The sequence below is a fragment of the Hyperolius riggenbachi genome, chromosome 10 (genome assembly GCF_040937935.1).
Source record: "Hyperolius riggenbachi isolate aHypRig1 chromosome 10, aHypRig1.pri, whole genome shotgun sequence".
Classification (NCBI taxonomy): Eukaryota; Metazoa; Chordata; class Amphibia; order Anura; family Hyperoliidae; genus Hyperolius; species Hyperolius riggenbachi.
The window spans coordinates 72,804,733-72,820,731 of NC_090655.1; the positions used below are offsets into that span (position 1 = coordinate 72,804,733).

The 15,999-nt window shown below is 43.4% G+C and overlaps 1 protein-coding gene across 1 annotated transcript in view; it reads right to left on the reverse strand.

Annotated features, from left to right (window-relative positions):
* NOC3L (NOC3 like DNA replication regulator) overlaps window positions 1-15,999 on the reverse strand; it is a 133,956-nt gene that overhangs the window by 35,609 nt on the left and 82,348 nt on the right. Inside the window, exons 10-13 of the mRNA XM_068258071.1 lie at window positions 15,216-15,344; window positions 13,780-13,911; window positions 12,452-12,532; window positions 4,380-4,480 (exon numbers count right to left, since the gene is read on the reverse strand). Of these exons, the coding sequence (XP_068114172.1) occupies window positions 4,380-4,480; window positions 12,452-12,532; window positions 13,780-13,911; window positions 15,216-15,344 (443 nt within the window). The remainder of the gene's footprint in view (window positions 1-4,379; window positions 4,481-12,451; window positions 12,533-13,779; window positions 13,912-15,215; window positions 15,345-15,999) is intronic.

Below are 15,999 nucleotides of genomic sequence, written 5' to 3' on the forward strand. Positions count from 1 at the left end.
TGGAAACCGGCCCTTAGCCCTTCTGGAAGGAGCTCACCAGAACATACAGTACATATTAAACCGCATTAAATCAGTATAATGCCTTCCAATGCTTTACCAACAACTACAATCCCTATTCAGTTTTGTTTATACAGTACAGTATATGAATGGTCAATTTCTAAAAGCACCAGAAGCTTAGGTAGCCTCAAATACACAAATGTTACACATTGAGAGTCTGTGATATACGCTGACCAGCCCAAAAATGAACATGCTAGGAACAACACTGCTATCTACACTTCATAGAGGATAACAATTTTTGCTATTGATTAAAGCGGAATATAACCCTGCATTTTAACTTTGCTCTAAAACATTATTTACAGCATATTATATGCAAAAAGCATTTTTTTTTAATAGATCAGCATTGGAAGGGTTAAACACAGATGTTTAAAGTTCCGTGGAGAGATATGCAGAAGTTCAGATTGTTACATTCTATTTAGTTATATGCATCTATTGAGAAATGTTACACACTCTTTGGCTGTCCTCCAGCTCCTTCTCAGTCAGAGACAGTGAGTCACATTCAACACTTAGATACATTTATGTAAACAAAATGTATCTATGTCAGCTTCGGATGCGTCTGCAGAAATCTCTAGGAACTTTAAAGCCCTGTGTAACCCTTCCAATGCTGGTCTAGTAAAAAAAAAATGCTGGTTGCATATAATATTCTGTAAATAATGTTTTAGAGCAAAGTTGAAATTCAGGGTTATATTCCGCTTTAGAAGGCAGCTTTAGGAGTCTTTTGAGGAAGTGTAATACATTGGCTGACCAGGCGTCCTCTTTTGCCCGGACAGGTCCACTTTTTCCGACCTGTCCGGGCCGTCCTCCCGGGTTTTTGAAATGTCCGGGTAGCAGGTGAAGAGAGCTGAACACGAGCCGAGTGGCAGAAGAGCCGCTTGAAGAGAGTCAGTGAGCCAAGCGGCAGAAGAGCCGCTTGAAGAGAGTCAGTGAGACGAGTGGCAGAAGAGCCGCTTGAAGAGACAGAGAGCCGAACACGAGCCAGCTCTTTGGGAGCCGAGCGGCCAAGCGCAAGCCAGAAGAGCCGATGCTTTAAAGAGCCGGAATTCCCATCACCAGACTGAGTCTCAGTCTAGTGATGGGAATTCCGGCTCTTAAGCATCGGCTCTTCTGGCTCGGCTCCCAAAGAGCCGTCTCAATGAGAGGACTCCATAGCTCCCTATTAACAGCAGAGCTGGGCGTTGCGAGTGCCCCTGAGTTTGTACGTGGCCCCGCCCCCTCCTCTGGCAGGCTCCCGGATGATGCCTCCTGGTTGGAGGTGCTGGGCTTCTTGGGCCCAGCACGCGCAGTCGCCACGCTGAAAACAGCAGAGTACCTGCTCCGTGCGCTGTGTGCAGTCATGGCCTGGAAGTCAGGGGGAGCCAGCCACTCCGAGCTGGACGGCAACTGAGGGAGGGGCGGCAGCAGCACGTATCTGCTCACACAACTGTCATATCATCTCACTCTAGTAGGGAAATGTGCTGCCAATCTGATCCATTTGTGGGGAAATATGCTGCCAATCTCATTGCATTTGTAGAGAAATATGCTGCCAATCTGATTCCGTTTGTGGGGAAATCTGTTGCCAATCTCATTGCATTTTGTGGGGAAATCTTCTGCAAATCTGATTGCATTTTGTGGTCGGCCCTCCACCATGTGCTCTGGAAAAAAAACCGGCCCGCCTCCATGCACGCGAAGTTGGACAGCACACTGCTAAGGTCATGTATATTTGGCCCCACCCATGACAACGCCCACATGCTGTTGTGATTGTCCTCTTTTTTGGAAATCAAAATATGGTCACCCTAGTAATACAAGAATATTTCCCTATCACTTGGCTTCACTAGTACGAAGAAGAAACAGTAATTAGCCTACTGCTGCAAGGCAATACTTTACCAAACTACACTTTTTCCTGATAGTTTCCTGATTCTTCAAAGCTGTAGTTATACATGTTAAAACCTTTAGTGGCTTTTTTGTATGAACTGTAGCCAGCCTGATAAAAAAAAAAAACCAACGACAACAAATAGAAGTAATGGTCCTTTGAACTTTCCAGCACCAAGTCCTAATCAGAAGCCTTGTGCTATGCCTGGTACACACCACGATATTCCCCGTCAGACCGATGGATCGAATAGATCATTTTCAATAGGTCCAATCTAGTGATTAGAAAATTGATCACAAAACTAAAATCAGATCTGTCGGAAATTATCGATTCTACCCATTAATCTGATGGAAAATTGCATGGTGTGTAACAGGCATTACGGTTTCTCAGCTGATTTGGCTTCTATTTACGTCTCAGGAAACCAGTCTTAATTCAACAAGTTGTTTGACAAGTTCTTTATAAAAAAAAAAAAAAAAAAAAACTCTTCCTGTACTGGAAAACAGAAAGACTTCAGACATTTTCTTGGTAGGGCTAGAACTATTTGTGCCCATGTCCATCTTATGTCACTTCAGGTACACTTTAATGGGAAGCAGTGAGATTTGCAAGTTAGATCAGCCTGCTGGGGAGGTGGGAAGCAACTGGCAGCACGGCATGGGTGACTGCATTCTTTAGAGGAAACCTGTGGGGGTGCCCATGGGGGGGTACTTGCCTCAGGAGGGAGAACCTCTGGATGCTAATCAAGCGCCTCTAGTGAGATCCAGTGCATAGACCCCCAAACCGTCTACAAACAAGGAAATGCTGTGACGTTCCTCCCGCTCGGGCTCCAGCAGAAATAGCCATGCTTGATCGGTCCACTTTTCTGCAGAGGTGTAGAAGGTTTCTGGCTGCACAGTAGAGCAGACCCAATTGGGCTAAGCTATTTCCGCCGGAGCCCAAGCGGTAAGCTGCCAGTAAACCTGCGCAAGGTGCTTCACAGCATTGTATTGCTTGTGGAGCCCGATGACTGATGTGCCTGTGCGAGATGCTGACAAGCCATCGTTGGCCTACTTTTGGGTGGTCCCCATGCTGGAATAGATGGAGGGGGGGGGGTGGTGCAAGCCTCTTCAGGATCTAGAGGCTTCCCTCCAGATGACGAGCACCCCTAGTGGCATTTTTTTTCACTACAGGTTTAATTTAAGCCTGAATTACAGACTGTAAACGGATTTTTAAAAGTGACACTCATGTGAATGTCTCTGTGATAAAGGAAAGCAGAGAGCAGGGGACTAGAAGCATTTTACCTAGATAGGGGCTTTTAAATTACACCTGAGGTGTGCCAAAGAAAAAAATCCTGGTGCACCAGAGCACTTCCTCCTGAAACTCTTCCTGCTGCTCATTGTCTTCAGTGCTCCCAACTCCCTTTTCCGTGAGGGTTTTTTGTTCAGTGTCCTGAAAGTTAACCCGGGATGTGAGCAAGCTGCTCTGAACCGGGTATGTGCGAGTTCCAAACCGGGCATGTGCGAGTTCCAAACCGGGCATGTGCGAGTTCCAAACCGGGCATGTGCGAGTTCCAAACCGGGCATGTGCGAGTTCCAAACCGGGCATTCCCAGTAAAAGAAAGTGCTTATGTATGGCATCTTTCTTTTGTGCTCAAGCACATCCACGGTTGCTTCCTGCAGAGAGGGTTTAACTGATGGCCCAGTCGGATATAATAGACAAAAATGGTACAGGAGGGATCTTGGAGACAACAAGCAACTGTAAGAGTTTTAGAAGCAAGTGCATTACCACATAATGTATTTAATTTGATATTTGCTTCAGGTGTACTTTAACCACTTTACCTCCGCAGTGCTAAATTTCTCCGTCCCTCTGCGCACTGCTTCACCCCCAGGGACGGAGAAAGGCGTATGTTTCTGTTTACATGCCGGGAGTGGGCGGGGCAACACGCTCGCACACTCTAGCCAGTCCGCACAGCAGTTGACTAATTGGACATTAGGAACAAGTGTTCCTAAATCCAATTAGAGTCCCCGATTGATGTATGAAGGCTGCTTCAAAGAGAAGCAGTCTTCATAACAAACCGCCGGCACATTGTTATTGTGTCCGTGTGCATGCGATCGCGCGTGCACACACCCACCCGCACAGCCCCTGCAGTCCAATGATTGGTTATTGGGGACCCCAGTCCCCAATAACCAATCATACCACATGACAAATAAATGAATGGAGACTGCCTCTGCTTGAGGCAGTCTTCATTCATAACAACAGTTGTAAACAAAGCTCCACAGTCCAATGATTGGTTTTGGGGACCCCAGTCCCCAATAACCAATCATATTGCCTAATAAATAAATGAATGAAGACTGCCTGGGAGGAGTGAAAAATGCTCTGGTTTTTAAGGGGAAAACCCCTCAGTTGTGAAGTGGTTAAGCATTAGTTGCTGGACCAAGTGAACAAAACATCATGCTATGCACTTGTCCCTGTGGCCTGCTTACAGGATAAATATACTCACTTGGCCAGCCCTTCCAAGACAGCGGGGAGGAGAACAGATTTCTGTGCTCTCTTCAGAATTCTGAAGTAGGTTAAGAAAACAATGTTCAAGGTTTCTGTATGCTGTGGGAAAATGAAGACAAATACACAATTATCATACAGAAACAGTCTTCATATTCCACAATCTCAGTTAACTCTGAGGCCTAGTGCACACCAGAGCGGTTCGGCTGCGGTTTGTGATCCGCTTGCGGGTGCGGATCCGCTCGGGTAATGTATTTCAATGGGCTGGTGCACACCAGAGCGGGAGGAGTTTTCTGCCTCAATGTTAAGTATAGGAAAAACGCAGACCGCTCTGAAACACGGCACCTCAGAGCGGTTTGCCAGGCGTTTTTGTTACAGAAACTGTTCAGAAACCGCTTTACTGTAACAATACATGAAATCTACTACACCAAAAACGCTTCACAAAACCGCAAAACGCTAGCTGAAACGCTGCAGAAAAATAACAAAAAGCATTTCAAAATCTGCTAGCATTTTGTGGATCTGCTAGCGGTTTTTGGTGTGCACCAGGCCTTAGAGCACAATGCCTAAAAGCATAGTTCAGCAATCACTGGATATGTCCAGAACCCAAACACAAGCTAAAAACAGGTTATAAGATCATCATCATCATCATCATCATCATCATCATCATCATCATCATCTAGAGGGATGAAAATGTATCCCTTAAAGGACAACTATAGCATAAAGAATCTTAAATTAAAAATACATAAATATAAAATGTACATTTCTCCCAGAATAGCATCTACTATAAATTACTTCTTTCCTATGTTGCCGTCACTTACAGTAAGTAGTTAAAAGCAATTAGATCTGATAGATTTTGGACTAGTCCATCTCCTTGTGGGAGATTCTTAGTATTACCTTTATTTTTTACACAACCAACTCTCTGGAAAGGATCTATACAAATATGTCAGCCAGCTTTCTTATTCCTCTGCACACTGTAACCTTTCAGATTTTCCCTACCTTCTGTAAGTGGCAGCAACACTAAGAAAACATTAATCTATCTGCATTTTACTCCGGGAGAAATGTACATTCATGTGTATGTATTCTAAATTTTACAATATTTTGGGAATAGTTGTCCTTTAAAGTGGACCCAAATTAAAAATACAAGATTTCAGAAATAAAATCTATTTTCTAAATTATAATAATAAATAGCAGCCTTTTTTCAGCTGCATGCTGACAAATATAAAATATTTTACATTTATTGGAGGAACCCCTCCCTTCTTTTCATATTGCCGGGACAGAATCCCGCAAACTGGTGGAGTAGGTGGTGTCCAGCAAAGGAGGAATTGCTAATGGCTGCCCCCAGTATAATCCTAGTTATGAAAAGAGAAGGGTGAAAAGCATGCACTGAAATGCTCATAAGCTTGAATTAGTGTTTATTTATCTTTGTATGTGTCAGAGTAGTGCAACTAAATATTATGAATTAAAAAAAATGTTTGGTTTGGGTCCGCTTTAATAAAGGCACAGGATTGGAGAAACATTTCATAAACTGTAAATACGCTTTGATGGCAAACACATTACAAATTCACTGCGAATAAATGAACCAAATGTTTGCTTATTTACACCCAACCACCAAAACTTAGCCAAGCAAATATTTACACATACAAATGCATATATTGTAACCAACAGACAGACATGATAAATAAATATGCCAGTGGAATGGATGTGTGTAATCTGTACAGGACACATAGCCAGGAAGGAAAGATCCTGACCAAACAGTGATATTATAAACATAAAAGAGAAGAAAGATGGAGGCACTGTTGAAGCAAATGAGGTACCTTTAATCCACGGTGATGCAGACAACGGGGTACACAGTGGGGGTGAGGGGGGGTGCCTGACAGCTGTTTCGCTAAATAAGCTTCTTCAGAGGCAGCAAAGAACATCTTAACCCAAGTATCGCTGGCTTTTTAAATGGTTTCACTCACCGTTAGTACGGCCAGGTACACCGCCCACAGGTCGCCGCCATGACGTCCGGCAAAATGGCTCCGCCTACCGGTGGTGACATGTGCGCTAACTCTAAACCAATGGCTGAGCAGCGGGTCTCCCCGCATAGTGCGCATCGTCTCCTTCCGGGTCTCGCGTCACTGCCTGCCTGTCATTGGCCGCCTCAACATGGGGGTTGCCATAGTGATCATCAACACTTACGCCAGCGTATACAAGGGGACACAATCGTCGTTAGATTCATAGATACACATTTAGAGGTTAAAACGAAATGCAATTCAGGATAAAGATAGCTTAACACCATTAGGCAACACAGAGATACACATTACAGTAAACTAATATTTAGAGAGAAAACAATGTAACTCGTTTCTCTCATTCAGTCCCAAAGGACCACAAGCCCGTCTCAGAAATGATTCTAGCTTCTTGCTGAAGCAACATTTGTTCATGATTTCCTCCCCTATGGGGTATCGGGATCTCCTTTAAGCCCAAAAACCGCAAGGAGTTGGAGTCACCATTGTGACATTCACGCATATGTGAGATGAACCTACCCGCTCCTACACCCGTCCTAATCGAATTTACATGTTCTTGGAAACGGGTGCAGATCATGCGAGTGGTCTGTCCCACATAGAAACGGTTACATGAGCACAAGATTGCATACACAGTATTTTTAGAGCGGCAATGCAAGAACTGTTTGAAATATATAGTCTTAGCGCCCAATTGTACGCTTTTTCCTGTTAAAAATTGGGTACAGTGATTGCAATTTCCGCATCTAAAATTGCCAATCGGAATGTGTTTTTGCAACCAATTTTGCTCATCAACCGATCTGAACTCACTATTGGTGACTCTGTCTCCAATAGTTGGTGCTCTCCTAAAAGATACAAGAGGTTTATGTTTGGCAATCATACATGCACTAATGTTGTTCTGAAACTCACACCAATGTCGCTGGATTATTGATTTAATCCTACCTGCCATTGGAGTGTAGTTAAACACACAAGTAAAGGGTTGGTCCACAGACTTTTGATGGCGTCTCGCCTTTTTCCTATTAACCATCAAGTACTCTCTACTCAAATTATCAGCTCTTCGAAACGCCCTATTCAATTCCTCCATCTCATATCCCCTCATGGACAATCTGATCGCCAGTTCTTTACTTTGAAATACAAAGTCCTCCCTTTTGTAGTTGTTGCGTTTCAACCTGACGAATTGTCCATAGGGGATACCCTGGATCGTATGTGGAGGGTGGAAACTCGACCGGAGGAGCACGGAGTTGGTAGCAGTGTCCTTTCTGTGGCCTCGGCTGAGGACATGGCCATCCTCAACATACAGTTCTAAGTCAAGAAAACACAAGGTGGGATTAGCCACCACACTCGTGAACTGCATGTTGAGGGAATTAATATTGATATAGGCCAAGAATTCCTCAAGCTCCACCAACGTGCCCCCCCAGGTCAGAACCACATCATCAACATAACGATACCAGTGCCCGATCTTGTCCCTGAAAGGGTTCATGGTTCCAAATATGCACGTTTTTTCCCATACCCATAAAAATAGGTTGGAAAACGTGGGGGCTACAGGAGTTCCCATGGCTACTCCGGAGCGTTGCCAATACCACTGGCCATCAAACAGGAACACATTACGTGTCAATACAAAATCGAGACATTGCATCAGGTACTCAACCCAGCTGGCATCTTCACCACATTCCAGCAGCAACTGTTTAATCGCTAGAATACCTTGTAAATGAGGAATGCGGGTATACAAATTCACCACGTCAATGGATGCCAGGAACTCATTCTCCCCAACCTCCACACCCCCGAGTCTCCCCAGGGCGTCCAAGGTGTCAGCCAGGTGGGTGCGAATCACCCTGAGAAAAGGTCTCAATTGATGGTCCAAAAACTTGGATAAAGGCTCAGTAAGTGAGCCCCTGGCCGACACAATTGGACGCCCCGGAGGGGAGATCGGGTCCTTGTGGACCTTGGGGAGAAAATACCAAACCGGTTTTCTGGGGAAGTCGGGCAACAAACCCTCCCCCATCTGCTTAGTCAGCGATCCCTTTTCTACTCCCTGCCTTAGGAGTGCCTGCAATGAGGATTTGAACTGAGGCAGTGGGTTGGATCTCAACTTCTCATAGAAGCCGTCCGGTCCCTCCAACTGCCTGAGGGCTTCCTTGATGTAATAACTCCTAGACATGACTACAAGATTCCCTCCCTTATCAGCCTTCTTCAAGACTAGTTGTTTATTATCTTTGAGCCATTTAAGTGCATCTATTTCTTCCTTTGTTAGATTGGGATCCACCTCTGGATAGATAAGTGCCTGAATGTCATGAAGAACTCTTCGGTTGAGAATGTCAACCGGAGAACCTGGAGCTGTCCTAAATTCCTTAGTTGATTTACAGGGACGGAATTGTTCTATTGGTGGCTCAATTGTGTCAACCTGCATGTCAATGTCATCATTATTGCCCTCAGACCATAGTTGTTCCAGATCCCACAGTGCTTGGAAGTCCTGGCTGCTCTCCAACTTCTGAACAAAGAATCCCAATTTGCTGATAGTGGTGTGGCTGTTAAGCCGGATTTCATCTGCTGGAGAATCCAATTTCTTCTCCTGCCACAATGCTATGTTTAATTTGCGTATCGTTTTGTACCAGTCGACTTCAAAGTCAAATTTGTCAAAATTACATGTAAGAGAGTAGTTGAGGCCTTTTTTCAGGAGTGAATCACTGCCCCCTGGTAACTCAACCCCTGAGATGTTGATGATTTGTAGATTTTTTTCAGCCTCTATTTTCTGGAGGCTCTCTATCTCCTTTTGCGTTTGCCCTTCCCATAGGTCCCCCTCCCCCAGGTAACCCTTTTGTTCGGGGTTTTGGTGGAACCTAGATCGTCCTCTTCCTCCTCGTCTGATGGCACGTCTAAAGGGACTTCTACACATCTTTTCTTAGGGGGAGTTTTGAGTGCAGATTTGGGTTTGACCTTAGATGGAATCTTAGGTTTAATTTTCTCCTCCGGGCTAGAGTCACTTCCTGATTCTGTGGTCCAGTACCCTTTGCTGTCTGGTGCCTGTTTCCTTTTCCTATTTCTAGGACGTCTGATTGGTTGTTCCCAATCCCAGATTTTGCCTTCTTTGAAATCTTGGCGATCGCGTCTGAACTTCCCAAGTTTCCTTTGTTTGATATCGTCTTGTACTGGAACCAATCTATTTTCAATTTTCTCCTCAACCTTGCCTAGCTGGTCAGCGGAGGTTAATTTGAGAAGCTCCTGCTTACACTGGGTGATCTCGGCTACTGTAGCGTTGTACTCGCGTTCAGTCCTCTTGAGAACGATGGACTGCAATCTTAGCGCATGCTGCAGGTGCTCATCATCCCATTCTTTCATGAACTCTGTATCATTTCTATATTCACTTGCCTCTCTGTAATTGCGAAAGCCTCTAGATGCTATTGCTTTAGATTCGTAACGTTTGAGGGTTGCTACAGTCCAAAATAATTTCACCTCTTTGTCAGATAGTCGATTGAGATCTTGCTCTATAACCTTCACCCCCACTGTCCTGCTGGAACTTGACCCACTTGCTGTGTCTGTAAAGAAGGTCTCCCAATCTGACCTGCCAGCCTGAAGACGCCTGGTTCCAGCAATGGCATCCGCAGATGTACCAGGTAATTCGGTGGCAGGTGGATCTGCCTCTTGCATCTGTGCACAGATAATTCAAACTTGTACGTAATGTGGGAAGGTAAAAGACTGGCACCAGATGAACCAGGGGCAGTATGACACCGGATCTGTACCAAGGCTAAAACGTGCTCTCAGAAGCATACATGAACATAAAAGAGAAGAAAGATGGAGGCACTGTTGAAGCAAATGAGGTACCTTTAATCCACGGTGATGCAGACAACGGGGTACACAGTGGGGGTGAGGGGGGGTGCCTGACAGCTGTTTCGCTAAATAAGCTTCTTCAGAGGCAGCAAAGAACATCTTAACCCAAGTATCGCTGGCTTTTTAAATGGTTTCACTCACCGTTAGTACGGCCAGGTACACTAAGTAAACCAGGTAAATTAAAAATACATAAATATAAAATGTACATTTCTCCCAGAATAGCATCTACTATAAATTACTTCTTTCCTATGTTGCCGTCACTTACAGTAAGTAGTTAAAAGCAATTAGATCTGATAGATTTTGGACTAGTCCATCTCCTTGTGGGAGATTCTTAGTATTACCTTTATTTTTTACACAACCAACTCTCTGGAAAGGATCTATACAAATATGTCAGCCAGCTTTCTTATTCCTCTGCACACTGTAACCTTTCAGATTTTCCCTACCTTCTGTAAGTGGCAGCAACACTAAGAAAACATTAATCTATCTGCATTTTACTCCGGGAGAAATGTACATTCATGTGTATGTATTCTAAATTTTACAATATTTTGGGAATAGTTGTCCTTTAAAGTGGACCCAAATTAAAAATACAAGATTTCAGAAATAAAATCTATTTTCTAAATTATAATAATAAATAGCAGCCTTTTTTCAGCTGCATGCTGACAAATATAAAATATTTTACATTTATTGGAGGAACCCCTCCCTTCTTTTCATATTGCCGGGACAGAATCCGGCAAACTGAAGGAGTAGGTGGTGTCCAGCAAAGGAGGAATTGCTAATGGCTGCCCCCAGTATAATCCGAGTTATGAAAAGAGAAGGGTGAAAAGCATGCACTGAAATGCTCATAAGCTTGAATTAGTGTTTATTTATCTTTGTATGTGTCAGAGTAGTGCAACTAAATATTATGAATTAAAAAAAATGTTTGGTTTGGGTCCGCTTTAATAAAGGCACAGGATTGGAGAAACATTTCATAAACTGTAAATACGCTTTGATGGCAAACACATTACAAATTCACTGCGAATAAATGAACCAAATGTTTGCTTATTTACACCCAACCACCAAAACTTAGCCAAGCAAATATTTACACATACAAATGCATATATTGTAACCAACAGACAGACATGATAAATAAATATGCCAGTGGAATGGATGTGTGTAATCTGTACAGGACACATAGCCAGGAAGGAAAGATCCTGACCAAACAGTGATATTATAAACTGCTGCTCTGGAGGAGTACATCACTAAATAATTCAGAGCCCTAGCTGGGGGATGGGTTTAAATCCGCCATGACTATAAAAGTAACGCATATAATAAATTTAATGAAAACATTTTCTTTTTTACAATCTAATAATAAAAATGTACTTGACCTAGGGTCTTGAGGTGCATACACACGTCTGATTTTATGCTCGATTGTTGTTCAAACCAGACATTTGTACGACTTGTCATTCAAACAAAAAAAGTTGTTAAGACTCCTTGTACACAGAGACGATAAAACCTTTGAAATGATAATTACAGCTAATTTACATGTCGTTTGAATGGTCAATTGACTGGATAGTACAATGGACCAGATCAAATGACTAATGAAACAACTTGTTGTTTGAAAGTCTTTTATGCTGGGGATACACGGTACGTTTCCCCTTTATATTTATATGATAATTTCCGACAGGTCCAATGACCCGCCGGATCGATACCCCGCTCGATCCCCGCGGGCTCACAATAGAGGGGAATCCCCTGCGGGGATGAGCGGGGATCGATCCAGGCGCCGGTGGGGATAAGCGGGGATGCGCCGAGATCGAGCCAGCGGCTTGATCCGTCGCAACTATCTCACTGTGTATTCCCAGCATTAGTGTTAAACTAATAGACTTTCAAACAACAAGTTGTTTGTACACATCTGCCAAGCGTATCAGTCAAAACTGCTGCCATTAGTCTAACGATTGTTTGTACACATGCCAACAAGTTGGGGGGGGTCGGCATATATGCGAGTATATACGGTATACATACTGGGCATATATGACTATAGAAGGTTTTAGATAGTGAGCTCCTCCTACATGGGTATGTATACCCTGTATAGCAGTGCTGAAGAGGTTATCGCTATATACATACTAAATAATAATTGCGAGAACCTTTATGAAATGATTTTTCCTCCAACGTTATAATCCACAAAAAAGGCATTATTGACATCAGATCAACATTTCATTGTGCATGTTCTTAAGCGTAGTCTGCAATCTACTAATCCTGATAACTGCCTTACCAATTTTAACTTCTTTTCTTTGCTTTCTGATGCTTCTGCTTCAAGAAGTTCTCGTTCCAGTTTCTCTTCAGTCTTCTTCCACTGCAAGTAAAATAATGCAACAATAAGCAAAGCAACGATTGCAAGCAACAAATGTGTGTCAAACAATCGGCAAGTCAGACCAGGAAGTAGTGTCCACATCAAGCGGATGCATGTCAGCTTTTCGAACGAATGCCAACTCCCCCTGGGCCATGTGTGGGCGCGTTCATTAGCGCCATTCAGGCGCCATTTTTTATGTGATTTTCAGAAATGAAACTAACGTTGCCAGACAGATTCCAGCCACTGCAGAGTGGCAAAAGGTCCACACAGAAGAAAAAGGTTATTAGGGGTATGTTTACACTTAGCACTCACATTAGGTTCCCTTGAACAGAATATGGGCTGTTGGCCTTGAGATTTATATTTAGCGGAATGTTGTTTTGGGTGTTTTTACTCTACTTTGACTGCTTCCATGTTTGTTCTGGGCCAAGGATTTGGAAAATGCTGAAGCCAATAACCAGCATGAAGACCACGCAGGTAGCAATTATAAAAGGTAGTTGACAATGGCAGCTTTAACCACTGATTGGTAATCCAGCAGTATATCTACACCCCGCAAGAGGACTGTTCCCGTTCCAGGGGCGTAGATATGCGTACCTTGCCATATTGCCATTTTGAGTGCTCCTGTGCGAGCTCCCGCGCACGGTCTCGGCACCGCCCATTAGTAGACAGATCAGTGAATGGGAACGCAGTTTCCATTCACCGATATAAGTGCCTGTGATCAATGATTACCTTAGGGGCTCAAAATGTTTTAATATGTAGGTCATGAGGGTATATTACTGTCATTTTTAATGTAAGATCTTGTAATTAGTGAAGAACACAAAACTGAAAAAAATACACCTTTATTTCCAAATAAAATATTGTCGCCATAAATTGTACTAGGGACATAATTTAAATGTTGAAATAACGGGGACAAATAAAATGTGTGGTTTTTATCCAAAGTACCATATTTTACTTTAAGACCATAATGGCCAAAAACTAAGAAAATGATTTTTGTTTTGCTTATTCCTGTTAAATGCATTTAGAATAAAATAACTTAGCAAAGTGTGCCAGCCAAAGAAAGCCTAATTGGTGTCAGACAAACTAGATATAGATCATTTTGTTGTGATAAGTAGTGATAAAGTTATTGGTGAATGAAAGGGAGGGGTGTTGAAAGTTGAAAATTGCTCTGGTCCATAAGGGGAAAAACCCCTCAGTGGTGAACTGGTTGATAGCTTTCACAGTACAGGTTTCCAGACAAATGATACAACACTTACCTTCCTTTGCATCCTAGATAGGTTCTTCCGCTTGTCTTTATAGGACATTAGTTTCTGTTTGGGGGCAATGTCCTCTGCATCCTTCTTCATTTCCACTTCTTTAATTCTTAGATGGAGAAAGATGTTCAATACCTGCAAGCATAAATGATTGATTAGAATAGAGTGCAGAAATCTTTTTCTTTAGTGGTCTAGGTTTCTTGGCGAAGCCTGGTACACACCTTCAATTATAATTGGTCAACCAATGACCACCTGTTCCACTTCCATGTAGTAGGAGAGCTTACCTATACAATCTGTTCAGTGTCTTCAAAATCCGTTGACCCTCATACAACAAGGTGGTAAAATTGGCCAATCAAAATTGAAGGTGTGTACCAGGCTTTACCCATGGTAACTACTTATATATAGCGAGTATACGCTCAGTGGGACACATATGGCAAAATAGGACATAAAAGCAGATAAAGGGCTAAATTCATGAAACTGCTCTGCTATAGCAGCACAAGCATCATGACAGCAGCGCAACCTAAATCCAGGGCTGCACGCTATGCGCTGTTGTGCAGCGTAGGGTGCCTTCCTTAGTAACATGCGCTGCTTACATAGCAATGCATGCTCCTGTAAATGTATCACAACCGTGGCTGCGATACTACCACAGCATCACCCGTAATTTCACTAGTGCAGCCGCTACTATGTTTATTACTATAGTTGCTATATTAATTAACCTAGTAACGGCAGCGCTAGTGAAGTATTGCAGTCGCGATACTTCACAGCAGCACCCAGCATTTAAAGGTGCACGTGTTGCTATGTAAGCATCATAAGGAAGGCATGCTATGCTGCACAACCGCACGTGGCATGCATCCCTGGATTTAGGGTGCGCTGCTGTCAAGGAGCTTGCGTTGCTATAGCAGCGCAGCTTCATGAATAAAGCCCAAAGACTTTTGTAATGAGTACCTTTAGTGGGTAAAAAGGTTGGGAGAGGCTAGGAGACCTTTGTCAGCCCTGATTTGCTTATGTGGAGGACACACACACTGATGATGTCACATACACAGCAATTCCAGCACACGGTAACATCAGAATTCCCGCTAGCACCTGTGTTGTAACAAGCTCGACTTCGACATATCTGTCTGGCACATAATCTCAACAACACACATTACAGAAAGCCAGCTACTGGGGTTCTTCTAGACACGGAGTGGCAACAATTACATCTGCTCTGTTAATGTTCCCATAAACGCCCTAACAGAACTGAAGATCATTAAATGTATGTAAATGTAAAGATTTAAAACAACAAGCGAGGGTTTCTGGATGTGGAAAGAGCATAAATCCTTTTGTAGATGAGCTCAATACATGTCAAGAAACGCTTGTTAAAGTCGAGCAGGAATTTCAGTTCCTATAAAGCGAAGAGCGCACACAGACTGAGGTATGCGGGAATCGTGATAAAATCTTACCTCAGGACGGACGTCATAATTCCTGCTCTTCACCAACCCAGAGATGATCTTCACCACCGCCAGAGAGGCTTGGCCGACCTTATCTTGTCTGAAAAGCTTTTTCACTGCCTCCATACACATGTCTGCAATCTGGGGAACGCACACAAAAAACATGTGATGGCACATTAACCACAGGACATCCATACTGTGCTGTCTGGCTGATCACTAAGCCCAGCAAAGAAAGCAGACAAGACACAGAACATTTATATTGCCATTTTCTCCTGGCGGACTCAAAGCGCCAGAGCTGTAGCCGCTAGGGTACACTCAGTAGGCAGTAGCAGTGTTAGGGAGTCGTGCCCAAGGTCTCCATACTGGCTTACTTAAAAGGAAGATAAGTGGTGGAACCTTGGTGTGTGAGCATAATGCATTCTGTTTGTAATCCAAAACACTCATATCAAAACAAATTTCCCCATAAGGAATAATGGAAACTCAGATGATTCGTCCAGTTCACAAGAAGAGCATAAATCCACTTCAAAGGGGACCGGAAGTGAGAGAGATATGGAGGCTACCTTACTTATTTCCTTTTAAACAATACCAGTTGCCTGGTTTTCCTGCTGGTCCTCTGCCTCTAATACTTTTAGCCATGCACCCCGAACAAGCATGCAGAGCAGGTGCTCTGACTGAAGTCTGACTGGATTAGCTGCATGCTTGTATAAGGCATGTGATCCAGACACTACTGCAGCCAAAGAGGGAACCAGTATTGTTTAAGAGGTAATAAATATGCCAGCCTCCATATACCGTTCAC